The sequence below is a fragment of the Cetorhinus maximus genome, chromosome 14 (assembly GCF_964194155.1).
Source record: "Cetorhinus maximus chromosome 14, sCetMax3.hap1.1, whole genome shotgun sequence".
Taxonomy (NCBI): Eukaryota; Metazoa; Chordata; class Chondrichthyes; order Lamniformes; family Cetorhinidae; genus Cetorhinus; species Cetorhinus maximus.
The window spans coordinates 8,896,926-8,915,125 of record NC_135892.1 but is presented as its reverse complement, the minus strand read 5'-3'; the positions used below and the strand labels follow the sequence as shown (position 1 = coordinate 8,915,125).

The following is an 18,200-nucleotide window of genomic DNA, read 5'->3' as shown; positions in this document are numbered from 1 at the left end:
TGGAAAAACTCAGCAGGTCTGGCAGTGTCTGAGGAGAGAGAGAGAGACACACACAGAGTTAACCCCTTCTGAAGAGTCATTTTCAACCTGAAACATTGACTCTATTTCTCTCCCCCCCGATGCTGCCTCATCTGCTGAGCGTTTCCAGCACTTTCTATTTTTATTGCTTCAATCCCATCTCCAAATCGAATAACTTCCACTACATCAGTATTGCACGACAGAGTTACTCTGAAACAGCAGAAATTTACTCTGTCTTTTCTGTAAATATGCTTTCATCAAATTAAGTGGTGCCTATTTAATGAGAGGGTAATTTGGAGGGGGAAATTAAGAATCCATTCTTTTCTTAACCTGTTGAGAAATGAGCAGTCCCCATCTACAGTGGTTCCTGATGAGCAGGCCCCAGTATTCCCTTTGCCTCTCCCTAACCTCAGCTGTACTGCCGGGGGTGGGGAGGCACGGAGTGGAAGTCAGAGATTTGACCAACCAGCTCATTTCAAGCTACACTTGAGGCAGGCACCGTCATAGGCCTTACAGGTCTGGCCTCTTAGTCAGGGTGTAATGAGGGAGTGACAGAGAGGGCGACTGAGAGAGAGGGCGAGACAGACAGGGAGAGAGGGCAAGACAGACAGGGAGAGAGAGACAGAGAAAGACAGGGAGAGAGTGAGACAGAGGCAGAGACAGACAGGGAGAGAGAGAGAGAGAGACAGGGAGAGAGAGAGAGAGAGACAGGGAGAGAGAGAGACAGACAGAGGGAAAAGGTACAATACAACTTTGAAATTTCAATTATTATTAGGGTTAGATTTACGGGAATGATTTCAGGGATGAGCATTGTGACCAGTTCTGAGCGCCACACTTTGGGAAGGATGTGAAGGTGTTAGATTGCGTGCAGAAAAGATTCACACAGGTTCCAGGGATGAGGGACTTCAGTTACATGGATAGATTAGTGAAGCTGGGGTTGTTCTCCTTGGAGAGAAGGTGGTTGAGAGGAGATTTGGTAGAGAACTAGAGGCTCAGATTTAAAAGGGATTGGCTAAAGAAGCAAAGGCAACGTGAGGAGAAGCTTTTTCACACAGTGAGTGGTTAGGATCTGGAATGGACTGCCTGAGAGTGTGGTGGAGACAGAGCCAGTCATGTCTGACCTGCTGATGTGTATTTATGACAGATTCAGTCATGCCTTGGTGAAGGATAAAAAGGTTTGCAGGGTTACGGGGAAAGGACAGGGGAGTGGGACTAGGTGAGTTGCTCTTGGAGAGAGTCAACAGAGACACAATGGACTGAATGGCCTCCTTCTGTGCTGTAACCATTCCATTCTATGGGTGCACTTGGGCAGGCAAGCCTACTCCGCCATGGAATAAAATCCTCCGCCATAACTCCGCTAATTTCCTCCGTATCTCCATTTTCCTTGGTTCCCCTGGTGCCCCATAGTGCCTCAGGACGGCGACGGGCTCTGGCCCAATCTCTCAGGGGAGCTTAACTTATCCATTCCAATCGACCTACTGAAGGAATTACAACAATCCAAACTACCCCAGCCAGCCTCACAAGGGGAAGGGAGAGGGGCGGTGTGTGTGGCGGGGGTGTGGGGGGGAATTAAAACAAAAATAGATGTGGAACCTACAGGCCGACGTCGTGGGACTTGCAACAGCAGAAGAAACAGAAAGCGCCGACCCGTAGAACGATAGGGCATGGAGGGTGGCCACTCGGTCTGCCGTGCTTTTCCCGGCTCTTTGGCCGCGCGATCCAATTAGCCGCCCCCCTCCCCCCGTAGCTCTGTAAACGTTTTCCCTTCACCGGCCAGGCATTCCCACTCGATCGCGCTGATCCTTTCGGCGCGACCTGCCCAGAAAAAATACCGTGAATTTCGACTGCAGCCCCGCCATGAGTAGCCGCCATCTATTGCGCGGGGACGTGGAAAAAAAACCACATTACAAGGCTGGCAGTGCCCCCCCAGGTCAAATTAATCACCACGGCGAGTTTCTGTCAGGCGCCTGGTCATGGGGCCTACAAGGAGGCTCTTAAAAATTAAATGGATTTTTTGTTTGGGGGGGGTGGGGGCACAACAAGACTGAAAGATCTGTTTTAAAAGCGTCATTTTTAAAAAAAGGCTCACTGCTAAATAACCGACCGCTGCGCCCCAATATAACCTGCAAATGGCTGCGTCTAGGCATCTTAATTACCGAAAATGACTTTAGGAATCACTTTTTAAAAAAAAAAATTCTCTGGGCCTCGCTGGCAAGGCCAGAGTTTATTGCCCGCTCCTAATTCCCCCGCCCCGTCATTTCAGGGGGCAAGCCAAGAGTTGGCCGCGTGGCTGCGGGGCTCAGGAGTCGCGTGTAGGCCCGGACCGGGCAAAGGGGTGGGGCAGGTTTCCCTCCCTAAAAGGGGCATGGGTCGACCCGATGGGCTTTTGCGGCAGCCGTTGTCACAGCGACCGCTGAGGCCAGCTCCTTAAATCCAGATCGTTAGTTAATGGAGTTGAAGTGACGCCAGTTGCCCGAGGAGTGGGTTTCAGCCCGTGCTCCCTCCCCATCCCAGGACATTAAAGCCTGGGCCTGCAGATTACTGGTCCAGTGACGTTACCACGAAGCCACTGTCACCCCCACCGATAGGGAAATCATTGTATATTTTGGCCTGGAAGTGCTCTGATCTATAACACTTATTTTTTTACGTGTGAGAAAGGTGAACCCTTCTTCAGCTTCATTAGCCCAGCAGCATGAAGAAACCACTCTTAAATACGTCGAGGGTTATTTTAAGGGCAATTGAAAAATAGAAGAAATCACGTTTTTAAATAATAGGATGGGAATCGAGGGATACGGACCCTGGAAGTGCAAAAATGTTTTAGTTTGACGGGCAATACGATCGGCGCAGGCTTGGAGGGCCGAAGGGCCTGTTCCTGTGCTGTACTTTTCTTTGTTCTTCGTTCTCCGTCTCCAGATCCCGCCGGGTTCAAACAAGAACGGAAAATGCTGGAAAAGCTCAGGCAGGCCCGGCAGCCTCGGTGGAGGACGTTGGGGGGGGGGGGGGAAAGAGAGTTAAAGGTCTCAGGATCCGACGTGGCTCTTTCTCGCAGCCGGTTTCGAGGCGGCCTTGACCTCAGGCGGTTCAGTTCGGCCGGAGGGAAGTTTAAAAATAAGTTCACCCAGCTGGCGGGGCTGGAGCTGGGATCGCTGACGTGTAAAAAAAAATCGAGGCTAAAGCGTTTATCCGATTCCCTTTGGGAATTTACCGCTGAGTCTGCTTCCACCGCCCCTTTAAGAGGTGTCGACGCGCTGACTAAACATTATTTTTTTCCCCCCTTCGTTTCGCCCCTGGATTCTGCAGGTCAGGATAATGATGGGACGCGTCGACTGGGGAGCTGGAGGGCTGGGGGTTGAAACCCCCACCCGCCCACCTCCTTCTCTTTTACAAATCACAAAGCAGAATGCTGCGGGTGCTGGAAACCCCAGACGAAAAGCAGAACATGCTGGAAACGCTCAGCGGAGGCCCGGCAGCGTCTGTGAGGAGAGAAAGACGAGGTCATCGTCGAACTTGGGAGCGTCGGCTCTCTCTCTCTCTCTGCAGACGCTACCGTAACCCTGCTGAGTCCTTCCAGCGTTTTCTGCTTTTTTAATCCCTCTCTTTTACAACACGACACGATGCAAAAGTAAAAACAGAAACACCTGGAAAAACTCAGCAGGTCTGACAGCATCGGCGGAGAAGAGCACAGTTGACGTTTCGAGTGGACTTGAAACGTCAACTGTGCTCTTCTCCGCCGATGCTGCCAGACCTGCTGAGTTTTTCCAGGTGTTTCTGTTTTTGTTTTGGATTTCCAGCATCCGCAGTTTTTTTTTTGTTTTTATAACGATGCCAAAAGTAGCAGCTTTTAAAGCTACAAATACACAAAGTAAAACGGTGCCCAAGTGTGTACTGTAAACTGGAGTACAAGGATGGTTTGCGCACGGAGATAGATAGAAAATTTAAAAAACAACCACAGCTGCCGTGGTTTTTGAAAGCAGAATCGATATTTCCACTTCTCCACCATTTCCTTACATTGCCCTTTTTTTGTTTATACATCCCCGTGCCAACTCAGCACTTGGATTTCTGCCAGCGACTTTTGTCAAGTTGGCAAGATGGCTTTTGCATTTTCAGCAAGGGCCTCACACCCCACCCCGCCCCCACCCCCACCACACCCCCCCCCCCCCCCCCCCCACCCCCACCGGAGTCAGGAGGTTATGCTGACCAGGGTCGAAGCTTGACCACTAGGCCTGAGGCAAGTGCGACGTTGTCAAGTTGTCAATGTGCCTCCTCCCCGTGTCTCCAACCTCCTCCAGTCCCACAGCTCCGACAGAGAATCATAGAATGGTTACAGCGCAGAAGGAGGCCATTTGTCCCATCGTCTCCGTGCTGGATCTCTAAAGGAGCAATTCGCCTTAATGCCCACTCCCCTACCTTTACCCCCCAACCCCCCCCCTGTAACCCTGCATTTTTTTCTTCTTTGGATAATTATGCAATTCCCTTTTGAAAGCCATGGGTGAAGCTGCCTCCACCACACTCTCAGGCAGTACATTCTACATCCTAACCACTCGCTGCGTCAAAAATAGTTTTTCCTCATGTTGCCTCTGGTTCTTCAATCGGTGCCCCCTGGTTCTCGATCCTTCCACCAATGGGAACAGTTGTTTCCCCATTTACTCTGTCCAGACCACGAATGACTGCGAACATCTCCATCAAATCTCCTCTCAATCTTCTCTTCTCCAAGGAGAGCAGCCCCAGCTAATCCAATCTATCCCACGTGACTGAAGTTCCTCACCCCTGGGACCATTCTCACCAAGCTTTTCTTCACCCTCTTTAAAACTTTCATGTCCTTTCTGAGGTGTGGGTGCTCAGGTTTGGGCACAATACTCCAGCGAAGGCTGAACCAGTGTTTTTTTTTAAAAAAAGGGTTCATCGTGGCCTCGAGGTTCTGTGCTCCTTCAATTCTGGCCTCTTGGGCATCCCTGATATTTGGCCTAAGTGCTGCCTGGGCCCTAAGCTCTGAAATTCCCTCCCTAAACCTCTCCACCTCACTTTCCTCCTCTAAGGCTCCTTAAAACCTACCTCCTTCACCAAGCTTTTGGGCATCTGGGCCAAAGCCTCCTTGTGTAGCTCAGTGTCATACTTTATTCGATAATGCTCCTGCGAAGCTCCTTGGGCCTTCGGACAGTATTAAAGGCACTAGGTCAATGCAAGCTGTTGTTGATAACTATTGGGCTACACAGGGAGAACTTTGAACTTCTTCGAGAACATCCCCTCCGTAAAATAAAAATCGCTAGAAACAGGTTAATTGATCACTCATCATCATCTGCTAGTCAAAGAATGAGGAGGCCATTCAGCCCATTGTGCCGGTGCTGGGTCTTTCCGTAGTATAATCTAATTAGTCCCATCCACCTGCTCTTTGCCCCAATGGTATGGTAAGTGTGCTCTGCTCAAAGGCAGCTCCTTGGCTCATTGTCCACTGGTGCTTCACCGTAAGCTGTTGCCTTGGCAATTTTTTTTTGTCAGTGGCAGCTTACCATCGTCTCCCATTCTCAGGGACAGGGCGAGGAGTCAGGTCTACCTCAGCCAGGACCGAGAATCGAACCTGCATTGTCGGCAATATTCTGAACCGCATGCTTAACCACCTAGCCAACTGAGCTAACCAGCCCCCTCTTTCCCTCACAGCCATGCAAGTTTTTCCCCTTCAACTATTTATCCAATTTCTTTCCAGGAGTTATTACTGGATCTGCTTCCAACACCCTTTCACCAGGCAGCGCGTTCCAGATCGCAACAACGTGCTGCCTAAACAATTTTTCCCTTGTGAAAACAAAAAACTACTGCGGATGCTGGAAATCCAAAACAAAAACAGAATTACCTGGAAAAACTCAGCAGGTCTGGCAGCATCGGCGGAGAAGAAAAGAGTTGACGTTTCGAGTCCTCACGACCCTTCAGCAGAACTTCAGTTCTGCTGAAGGGTCGTGAGGACTCGAAACGTCAACTCTTTTCTTCTCCGCCGATGCTGCCAGACCTGCTGAGTTTTTCCAGGTAATTTTTCCCTTGTGTTGCCTTTGGCTCTTCTGTCAATTGTCTTAAATCCATGTCCCTCTGGTTACTGACCCACCCCTGCCATGGAAAACTGCTTCTCCTTATTTACTCAAAATGCCTCAGGGTTTTGAACATCTCTATCAGATCTCCTCTTAACCCCACCTCCTTGCCCTAAAGGAGAACAACCCTGGTGGGAACTCGTAACATCTCGGATGAGATGTGAACCCGAGGCCCTGTCTGCCCTCTCAGGTGGACACAAACGATCCCCCCCAGCACCATTCCGAAGGACGGCAGAGCGGGAGTTCTCCCCGGTGCCTTGGCCAATAGTTATCCTCAATCAACGTCACAAGAAATAGATCATCGGGCTATTGCCGCCTTGTGGGAGCTTGCTGTGCGCAAATTGACTGCAGCGTTTCCTACATACGACAGTCGGCTCCACTTCAAAAACACTTTGTTGGCTTTGAAGGGGAGCTGGTGGCCGCGAAAGGTGCTACAGAAATGCAAGTCTTTTTTTTTTTCGGCCAATGTTTTCACCAACAGCAGTCACCACGTTTCAACAGTAATTCCTTTGGGATTTGGGATGCGCTGTAAGTTTCATTCTAACTGTGTGATGGCACAGGAGAGGCCTGCAGGCACAGTCCATTAAACAGCAGACTCGGGGAGCCAGCACCCAGATTCATATCCTTGACCTGCGCCTCTTAATTTCTGAAAACATTTACTTCCTTGAAATATGTCACTTGAGGAGCGGCTGCAACTTCCTGACAACCTGCTGCAATGCAGCAAAAACAATGTCCCGTTTCCAAACGGACTTGGGATGGTTTGCTCAGTTTTCACCACTTAACGCACCAACACTTCCCGACTCTCGTGCCCAGCGAAGCCGTGGTTATTACCATCTCCTGAAAGCGTGCAAAGAAGGCACTGGAAGATTACACTTCACTGGCTCCCCCCCCAAACAATCAAGTGGTCAAAATACAGGAAGGTTATAGAACGATAAAACACTTCATGATGAGTCACTTCAGATGGATATCGAAGGGTAATAGTTAATCTTTTTTTTTTTAAAAGAACACCAGCATAATCCACACTAACCCTCTGCCAGCATTCCTGGTGACGTCCGTTCTGTCGAGATAAATCAAGCTCCCTTTTTGTAAGGCACACAGTATAATGGTACTGAAAGTATTTTATTCGCTTCTCATAAACGCCGCCCATTGTTTCTCGACAAACAGCTCAGCTTGGCTATCTCTCCAGGCGTTTACAGTGTCCTGTTAAAGGAGCTTTATCCTGCCTTCACTCTATCACTTCATTTGATAACTGGCGGAGCATTCACCCCTCCCCCCACCCCCCCCTCCCCCACCGTGACAGGTCTGTCATCGGGAGGAGTCATTACAGCGCAGGAGCAGGCTATTTGGCCCATCGAGTCCATGCCAGCTCTCTGTCCAGCAATCCAATCAGTCCCTTTACCGCCCCCCCCCACCCCCCCCACCCCCACCTCCCACCGATCCCCGTAGCTCTGCAATTTTATTCCCCTCACAAGCCCGCCCAATCTCCTTTTGGAATCATGGACCGTTTCCATTTCCACCACCCTCTAGGCAGCGAGTTCCAGGTCATTACCAGCCACGTTGAAAAGGTCCTCCTCACATTGCCCCCCCACAACCTCCTCAACCACCACCTCCACCCCATACCCCGCACCCACCCCCCCAAGTGCCGTTCTAGAGTTTATACAACCACCAGGGCGTGAAAGCATTGGAGAAAGCGCAGGACAGATTTACGAGTTTATCCTAGAATTGAGAGGATGCAGCTATGAGGAAAGATTAAACGAGCTTGGGCTGTTTTCTTAGGAAAAGGGAAGTTTAAGAGGTGATGCGACAGAAGCCTTTTAAATTATGGACGGGTTCGATGGGGCGAATGTGGAGAAATGGTTTCCATTGGTGGTGCGAGTCCTTCGCAAAGCGGAACAAGATTCCACAAATAGCGATAACGCTATTGGATGACGGATAAATATCGGCCAGGACACCTCAGGAAGAAGTCCCCTATCTTCAAATCAAGGCCGACACTCCAGCGCAGTACTGAGGGAGCCCTGCACTGTCGGAGGTGCCGTCCTTCAGCTGAGATGTTAAACCGAGGCCCCGGCCTGACCTCCTCAGGCGGACGTAAAGGATCCCATGGCACTATTCCTAAGAAAAGCGAGGGGGAGTTCTCCCCGGTGTCCAGGCCAATATTTATCCCTCAATCAACATCGCAAAAAAACAGATTTTCTGGTCATTATCACGTTGCTGTTTGTGGGAGCTTGCTGTGTGCAAATTGGCTGCCATGGACCCTGCATCACAACAGAGACTACACTTCAAAAAGAACTTAATTGGCTGTAAAGCTTGAGATTGTGGAAGCCGCAACAGAAATGCGAGTATTTATATATTTTTATACCACAAAGCTTAGATAGTTCACAGGGTAAAAGCACTTAGTACTGCCATCAGCACACAGTCAACCCACATTCAGGCGTTCGACTCACATATGCCCATGTGGCCCTCAGTCCTCCCACTTTCACTTCTGCTTACATATAAGACTTTCGCATTCACGTTACTTCAAACTGCAGAAACATGTTAAATGTAGAAGCATCAGTGAACCCCCCCCCTCCCTCCCTGCTGCTAACATTGTGGGAGGGGTACAGAGTGGGAGATATCATCATTGAAAAAAGCTGAACTGGACCCACCTCATCAGCACAATGGCGACAAGAGCAGGCCGGAGCCTGGGTTCTAGGCCGTGAGTGGCTCACTGCCCGATCCCCCCCCCACCCCACCCTGCCCCGAGGTTCCACCATCCAGAAGACCTGAGCCAGGAGTGGAATGTGACACTGGCCTGGCCTGGTCGGGCTGCATCAGTAAACGCTCGAGGAGAACCTTTGTTATCGGGGACAGAGCTGTTTGATTGGTGCCCCCTGCCACTGATCTCAATATCCGTCTTTCCCATCACCAGCTCTGTGGCTGCAACCAGCATGATCTATGTCCCTCCCCATTCCTATAATCTCCCTGATCCCCCTGAGGTCTTTGCGCTCCTCCGATTCTGGCCTCTTTGCCCAACCCTGATTTTAATTGCTCTGGCATTGGTGGCCTTTGTTCAGTTGTTTGGGCCTGACACACTGAAATTCCCTTTCTAAACCTCCTTGCCTCTCCCAAAACCTCTCCCAAAACCACTTCATGTAAAATCTTCACCTCTCTCTCCTCCTCTAACACGTTCCATCACCTGACTTGATACCTCCATGTCTGTCTCAGTGTCAAATTTTGTTTGTTAATGTTCCTGTCAAGTGCCTCGGGACATTTTAGTACAGGAAAGGGGCTATATAAATGCTGGCTGCTGTATTTGCCAGTTACTGATGCGTACATAACAAGGTTACTTTGAAAACACTGTCTTCCAGTGTGACCTTCCACAATCTCCAAACCCCGCCCCAAATCACAGACCACCCTCAGGTGGACATTCGATGCTGTTCCTTCCTTGGTACTGGGTGGAAAACCTTACAATTTCCCAGCTAACCCCGAGGTGGAAGTAGCAGAACAACAACGGGTGCAGCAGTTCAAGGAAGCCCACCACCACCATCTGCGGGCAACTAGGAACATGCACTAAGTGCGGCCTTGTCCCACTTTCAGCCTCAACCCCAAGGACAAGTAAAAATGGCAGACCTACCGCTCCCCTCAGAGCAACAGGCTGTCAGACGTCAGTACAGATGCGCATAATGTCTTAGAGGGGCCATTTTCCTTTCCCCGTGGAAACGATTTCCTTCTTCCGCGGCCACAACATTGTCCGGTTCTGTCCAACCTCCGGACTCAATTTCTTGTGCACTCCCCCACTGGTTTTCAGTCGGGAAGATTCTTCCTTGGAAGAATTTACAAGACGGTTGTGAGACCGGAAACAAAAACAGAAAATATTGGAAACGCTCAGCGGGTCTAACGGCGCCCGTGGAGAGGGGAAAAAAAGCCGAGTTAACGTTTCGAGTCCGTGTGTACACACGGACTCGAAACGTTAACTCTGCTTTTTTTTCCCCTCTCCACAGAGGCTGTTAGACCTGCGGAAGCGTTTCCAGCATTTTCTGTTTTTGTTTCAGATTTCCAGCATCTGCAGTATTTTGCTTTTATCGTAATTGTGAGACCGGCCTTGTTATATAAGCGCAGAAACTCTGGCGACATCAAGGAGAGAGGGTCGACGACCGGATACTAATGAGATGTGGATGCTGAGATGGACGTGTGGAGTGTTGGGAATAACTAGGGAAAGAGTAGGGCCAATTAGAGACCATAGGGGCAATCTGTCTGTGGATCCAGGAGTCGTAGGTACAGTTCTCAACGAATACTTTGCGTCGGCCTTCACAATGGAAAAGGACGACACAGGGCATAGACATCAGGGTGGAGGACTGTGAAATGTTAGAGAAAGTTAACATAGAGAGAAAGGAGATTTAGCAGCCTTAAGAGTGGATAAATCTGCAGGTCCAGAAGAGGTTTATTCCAGGCTGTTGAGGGGGGCAAGGGAAGAGATATCAGGGGCGCTGGCAGTAATTTTCAAATCCTCTCTAGCCACAGGTGAAGTGCCAGAGGACTGCTAACATTGTCCCACTATTAAAAAAAGGGAGGAAGGGATAGACCAGGAAATTAAGGCCAGTCAGTCTAACCTCAGTGGTGGGGAAGTTACTAGAAAGAATTCTGAGGGACAGAATATATCTGCACTTGGAGAGACACGGATTAATCAGGGAGAGTCAGCACGGATTTGTTAAGGGAAAGCTGTGTTTGACAAATTTGACTGAATTTTTTGAGGAGGTAACCAGGAACGTTGATGAGGGTAATGCATATGATGTGGTCTACATGGACTTTAGCAAGGCTTTTGATAAGGTCCTTCATGGCGGACTGGTCAGGAAAGTAAGAGCCCATGGGATCCAAGGCAAAGTGGCATGTTGGATCCAAAATTGGCTGAGAGGCAGGAAGCAGAGGGTGATGGTAGAGGGATGTTTCTGTGACTGGAAGTCTGTTTCCAGTGGGGTTCCACAGGGCTCGGTACTGGGGCCCTTGCAGTTTGTGGTGTACATAAATGATTTGGACTTAAATGTAGGGGGTATGATCAAAAAGTTTGCGGATGACACAAAAATTGGTAGGGTGGTAAATAGTGAGGAGGATAGCTGTAAACTGCAGAAGGATATCAATGAGCTGGTCAGGTGGGCAGAGCTGTGGCAAATGGAATTCAACCCAGAAAAGTGTGAGGTAACGCACTTGGGGAGGGCTAATAAGGCAAGGGATTACACTATACAAAAACAAAAATACCTGGAAAAACTCAGCAGGTCTGGCAGCATCTGCGGAGAGGAACACAGTTAACGTTTCGAGTCCATATGACTCTTCAACAGAACTAAGTAAAAATAGAAACGAGGTGAAATATAAGCTGGTCAGTAAAAATAGAAGAGAGGTGAAATATAAGCTGGTTTAAGGGGGGGTGGGACAAGTAGAGTCAGTGATAGGTGGAGATAACCAAAACATGTCACAAACAAAAGGACAAAGAGGTGTTGAAGGTGGTGATATTATCCAAGGAATGTGCTAATTAAGGGTAGAAAGCAGGACAAGCAAGGTACAGATAGCTCTAGTGGGGGTGGGGGGGTGGTGAAAGAATCGAAAAAGGCTAAAAGGTAGAGATGGAAATACATTTAAAAATAATGGAAATAGGTGGGAAAAGAAAAATCTATATAAATTATTGGAAAAAAAAGGGGGGGGGATCGGAAAGGGGGTGGGGATGGAGGAGAGAGTTCATGATCTAAAATTGTTGAACTCAATATTCAGTCCGGAAGGCTGTAAAGTGCCTAGTCGGAAGATGAGGTGCTGTTCCTCCAGTTTGCGTTGAGCTTCACTGGAACAATGCAGCAAGCCAAGGACGGACATGTGGGCATTAGAGCAGGGTGGAGTGTTGAAATGGCAAGCGACAGGGAGGTCTGGGTAATGCTTGCGGACAGACTGAAGGTGTTCTGTAAAGCAATCACCCAGTCTGCGTTTGGTCTCTCCAATGTAGAGGAAACCGCATTGGGAGCAACTCCATTATTTTTAAATGTATTTCCATCCATTGTTTTATCTCTACCTTTTAGCCTTTTTCGATTCCTTCACCCCACCCCACCCCCACTAGGGCTATCTGTACCTTGCTTGTCCTGCTTTCTACCCTTAATTAGCACATTCCTTTAGATAATATCACCACCTTCAACACGTCTTTGTCCTTTTGTCTGTGACATCTTTTGGTTATCTCCACCTATCACTGACTCTACTTGTCCCCCACCCCCCACTTTAAACCAGCTTATATTTCACCTCTCTTCTATTTTTACTTAGTTCTGTTAAAGGGTCATTTGGACTCGAAGCGTTAACTGTGTTCCTCTCCGCAGATGCTGCCAGACTTGCTGAATTTTTCCAGGTATTTTTGTTTTTGTTTTGGATTTCCAGCATCCACAGTTTTTTGCTTTTATCTAAGGGATTACACTATGAATGGTAGGACCCTGGAAAGTATTGAAGATCAGGGGGACCTTGATGTGCATATCCACAGACCCCTGAAGGTAGCAGGACAGGTAGATAAAGTGGTTAAGAAGGCCTGTGGGATACTTGCCTTTAATGGCCGAGACATAGAATACAAGAGTAAGGAGGTTATGCTAGAACTGTATAAAACACTGGTTAGGCCACAACTGGGGTATTGCTTGCAGTTCTGGTCACCACATTATAGGAAGGATGTGATTGCACTGGAGAGGGTGCAGAGGAGATTCACCAGGATGCTGCCTGGGCTGGAGGGTCTGAGCTATAAGGAAAGATTGGATAGGCTGGGGTTGTTTTCCTTGGAGCAGCGAAGGTTGAGAGGGGACCTGATAGAGGTGTATAAGATTATGAGGGGCATAGATAGGGTGGATAGGAAGGCACTTTTTCCATTAGTAGAGGGCTCAATAACCAGGGGGTATAGATTTAAGGTAAGAGATAGCAGCTAAAAGGGGAGTTGAGGAGAAATTTTTTCACCCAGAGGGTGGTGGGAGTCTGGAGCTCACTGCCTGAAAGGGTGGTTGAGTCATAAACTCTCCTAACATTTAAGAAGTATTTAGATATTCACTTGCATTGCCATAGCCTCCTGGGCTAGGGGCCAAGCGCTGGAAAATGGGATTAGCGTAGTCAGATCTTTGTTGATCGACGTGGACACGATGGGCTGAAGGGCCTCCTTCTGTGCTGTAAAGGTCTATGAGTCTATGGAAAGGACAGTGTCAGGAACCTGCACATCAGGGGGTCAGTGAAGAAAGTAGCTGAGAAGAGGTTGAAATGGTCGCCTGTTGGGGAGAGTGAGGGAGAGAGGAAATGTGGTGAGAGGAGTGATGGAGATGGAACTGCCAGGGAGAAGGAGTAGAGGAAGGTCTAAGACCAGATGGAAAGATGCGGTGGTGAGAGACTTAAACGCAGCGGGATTGGAAGGCTGGATGTGCGACTGACAGGAGGAGATGGAGAAGGCCGATCAGCCAGCATTGTGGTGACCCAAATAAAATGGGAGAAGCCAAAAGCAGCAGCTTCCTTCTGGCTTCCACTCCTCCCACTGCAAACACCTAACCCCCCCCACCCCCAAAACTCAATCCCTTGTGTCCTGTCCTTATGCTGCAACTATTGCCCTTATCCTCATGGACCCACCTGGGCTCCTTCTAATATACTGCATTTAAAATACTCATCCAATACCTTCCTTCCCTGCCTGACACCCCAATCCCCTCAACAACCTCTTCTATCCCAATCCTATGCCTATCAGTTGTTCAACTCTGGCCTTCTACGAAGAGGAAGAGGCCACTCAGTCCCTTGAGCCTGTTCCGGCTCTCAATGATATCATGGCTGATCAGTCTGTATCCTAAATCCATCTCTCTGCCTCAGCTCCACACCTTTTTGTGCCCCGGTCTCGCAACAATTCATCAACCTCAGATAATTAACATTGACCGTTTTGGACAGGAGAGTTCCACATCTTTGCAGGAAGAAGCGCTTCCTAACCTCTCTGCTCAACGCAAAAGCAAAATACTGCGGACGCTGGGAATAGGAAATAAAAACAGGAAGTTCTGGGAATACTCAGCAGGTCGGGCAGCGTCTGCGGAGGGGGAAAAAGACAGAGTCAACGTTCCAGGTCTCCGTCACGAAGGGTCCCAGACCTGAAACGTTGAGCTGGATCCTCTTGCAGTCGGGAGATTCCTTGGATCCTGGTGGAGGGGGACTCGATTCCGGGATTCCCGCCCCATTCCCGGTGACCTCGATCTTCTTAACGTGGGAGAAGGGCTCGGGCTTGCCACCTGTGCATGGACGGTACGAGGGGGGCATTTGGGGGTGTGGGGGGGAATGGGTCGACACGGAGGATACGAGGGGCCATTAGGTGGGGGGCTATGGGTTGGCATGGAGAGTATGTGGGGCCATTGGGGGTTGGAGGGAATGGGTCAGCATGAACGGTATGAGGGGGCCAGGGGTGGGTTGGGGGGGGGGGGGGGGGGGGGGGGGGGGAGATGAGTTAGCATGGAGGGTAAGAGGGGCCATTGGGGGGCTGGGGGCAATGGGTTGGCACAGGGGGGGTGTGAGGGGGCCATTGGAGGTGGGTTCGATTCCAGCAACAGCACGTACCTGCCTCCACAGAACAAACATCTCACCTCTCGAGGCGCTTTATCCCCCCCTAACCCCCCACCCGGCCCCCGCACTGAGGCGGTGGGCACCACGCCAGGAAATTTCCCGACTGGTAAACTCTCTATCTCTCCTCACAGGTGCTGCCTGACCTGATGAGTATTTCTGGCATTTTCTAGGGGGGTTTTTTTTATTTATCATTATTTCTCTCCCCAATGACCTGGTTCTGATTTTAAGGTTTGTCCATTTGTTCGAGATTGTCCACCCCCACCCCCACCCCCACCCCCACCCCCTCACCCACCCAGACCGGCGACTTCTCGAATCGTGTCAAAATCCTAAAAACCTCAACTAAAATCACAGCACCCCCCGCCCCCGCTGCCCCCCCACACCCACCTTACCCTTTCATATCCTGTGCAATCTCTTCATTACTTCCAGCTCACCATTAGGTGGCAGAGCCCTCCATTACCCCTGCCCTACTCCCTAGAACCCACCCACCCCCACCCACCTCCTCACTCGGTGACTCCGTGCCTCCCCCCACCCCCAACCCCCTCTCGGCCTCTGAAACGCTTTCCGTCCAAAGCGTTGGCTTGTGTGACCGCTCCCCCCCCCACCCCCCACGTGGCTTCAACGTTAGTTCTCCCTCCATTGTGGTAGCATTTCAATGTTGTAAGCGCTTAAAAAATTAATTCAAACGAATCGCATCGGCAGGGATATTTGGCTCCAACAGCTAATGTGCCCAATGCCGATAAGTCGATGTCTTGTGTTCACACGCTAACCAATCTCAGGCACTCCACACCTTTAACGCAGGGAACTACTGGAAGATACAAGCAGGCCACCTTACAGAATGCCCTCAATTGGTCCGGTTTCCTTCAGCTGCTTGATGTACACTGCTGACTGCCTGTCTCACTCTAGCCTATCCCCCACCACCCCCCGCGCACCCCCCAGTCTTACTTTCAACACAATCCAATCCAGTTTTACTTTCGCAACCAGTCAACTGATTCATTCAAAAGGTTTCATTTTTGCTTTAAATGCCCGCTCACCCAGAAACGAAACATTTAAAATAGAGAGTTCTACTTCTCTAAAAGTAGTCGCGACCAGGAGTGCTGAAGGAATTTTAAAAAAAAAGGCCCTCACTTTCAACTTCCTCCTAGAGCAATGGTTCTGCATGTATTCAGGTGCAAGACATACATTTTTAAAAAGAAAAAAACAACTTGAAGGACTACATGTAAGACGGGAGAGGAAACAACACCATGGGGTGTGATTATCAGCGAGGAATTAAATCAATGATTGTGCCTGAATGCATGCAGAGGTGAATGTTTAAACAATTATTGAACTAGAAGGGTGAAACTAAATAGGATACATTCACAGCGTAATTGCCAACGGGAAAGAAACCTATAATCGCACCCGAAATAATACCGAAGGACTGAGTGTGTCAGGAAATACAGGTTTGTCTAACTGAAACGTGGAAACGTTTACAAAGTGGTTGAGAACGAAACTTTGAAATCGACAATCACACCCGAGGAAACGAATAACTGAGTGTGTTTAAAAAATAATTCTAATAAAAATGTACCAAACAAAACCAGCGGTAATCGTTTCACAGGGAGAAACGTTTAAAAAGCAGCGATGGTCACAGCTGAATAAACCCACAACTGAGTGTAAAAATACTTTAAAAAAAATGAAACAAGTTGATGTACGAATCAAAAAGGGAGACGGTGTAAGTATTTAAAGGTGATTGTCAGCAAGGAAGGAAACAGAGAAAGTGACAACCAGAAAGGGAATCACCAGATACATTGCAGGACTTTAAAATACATTATACTTTATAAAATATTTACTGTATAATATATAAATATAAAAACATAAACAAGTATGATAAAATACATTCAAAAAATAAAAAAACTATCATTACATTTTTATGTGTATTATATATAAAATGAAAGGGGGAAGAGAGAGTGATAGAGGGGTGAGGGAGATAAAGGAGTGAGAGAGGGGGTGGGAGAGAGTGAGAGTGATAAAGGGGGTGAGGGAGATAAAGGGAGTGAGAGAGATAGTGATAGAGGGGGGTGAGAGAGATAGTGATAGAGGGGGTGAGAGAGAGATAGTGATAGAGATTGATAAAGGGGGTGACAGAGAGTGAGTGATTGAAGGGGTGAGAGAGAGAGAGAGAGTGAGTGATAAAGAGGGAGATGTGAATAGAGGAGGAAGAGAGGGATTGACAGAGGGAGAGGGATTGACAGGCATTGACGGAGGGAGAGGGGTTGAGGGAGAGAGAGGGGTTGAGGGAGGGAGAGGGGTTGACGGAGGGAGGGGGGTTGACGGAGGGAGGGGGTGACGGAGGGAGGGGGGTTGACGGAGGGAGGGGGTTGACGGAGGGAGGGGGGTTGACGGAGGGAGGGGGGTTGACGGAGGGAGGGGGGTTGACGGACGGAGGGGGTTGACGGACGGAGGGGGGTTGACGGAGGGAGGGGGTTGACGGAGGGAGGGGGTTGACGGAGGGAGGGGGTTGAGGGAGGGAGAGGGGTTGAGGGAGGGAGGGGGGTTGAGGGAGGGAGGGGGGGTTGACGGAGGGAGGGGGGGTTGACGGAGGGAGAGGGGTTGACGGAGGGAGACGGGTTGACGGAGGGAGAGGGATTGAGGGGGAGAGGGATTGAGGGGGAGAGGGATTGAGGGGGAGAGGGGATTGAGGGGGAGAGGGATTGAGGGGGAGAGGGATTGAGGGGGAGAGGGATTGAGGGGGAGAGGGATTGAGGGAGAGAGGGATTGAGGGATAGGGAGAGGGATAGGGAGAGGGATTGGGATTGAGGGATAGGGAGAGGGATTGAGGGGGAGAGGGATTGAGGGGGAGAGGGATTGAGGGAGCGGGATTGAGGGAGAGAGGGATTGAGGGATAGGGAGAGGGATTGAGGGAGAGGGATTGAGGGGGAGGGATTGAGGGGGAGGGATTGAGGGGGAGAGGGATTGAGGGGGAGAGGAATTGAGGGAGAGAGGGATTGAGGGATAGGGAGAGGGATTGAGGGGGAGAGGGATTGAGGGGGAGAGGGAGGGAGAGGGATTGAGGGGGAGAGGGATTGAGGGAGGGAGAGGGATTGAGGGATAGGAGGCAAGCCCAGCTCCAGCCCCCCGGCTCCTACCTGCCGGCTCCGGGTGCAGCCATTCCGCACTCCGCTGGCACTCGGCTCCCCCCCGGTCCCGGTCCCGGTGCCGGTGCCGGGCTCGGGCTCCCGGTGCCCGGCGTGTCCATTGGAGAGGGCGCCGCTCGCCATTGCCGGGGCGTTGCTGCCGCTGCCGCCGGATCAGGGGCGGGGGAGAGGGGGAGGCTCCAGCCCGGGTCCCGGCTCCCTAAAGCCGGGCAGCGCAGCAGGTGGACCCGCCCCCCCCCCCGGGGACCCGCCCCCCCCCCCCCCGGGGACCCGCCCCCCCCCCGGGGACCCGCCCCCCCCCCGGGGATCCGCCCCCCCCCGGGGACCCGCCCCCCCCCGGGGATCCGCCCCCCCCCCCGCCCCGGGGACTCGCCCCCCCCCCCGGCCCCGGGGATCCGCCCCCCACCGGGGATCCGCC

General features: G+C 50.5%; 1 protein-coding gene across 1 annotated transcript in view; it reads right to left on the bottom strand.

The window, feature by feature from the left end:
- Positions 1 to 17,996, bottom strand: part of sptlc3 (serine palmitoyltransferase, long chain base subunit 3) — a 115,833-nt gene extending 97,837 nt beyond the window's left edge. The window contains exon 1 of the mRNA XM_078556462.1: positions 17,774 to 17,996. Within this exon, the coding sequence (XP_078412588.1) occupies positions 17,774 to 17,905 (132 nt within the window). The 5' untranslated portion in view covers positions 17,906 to 17,996. The remainder of the gene's footprint in view (positions 1 to 17,773) is intronic.
- Positions 17,997 to 18,200: the final 204 nt, after the last annotated feature.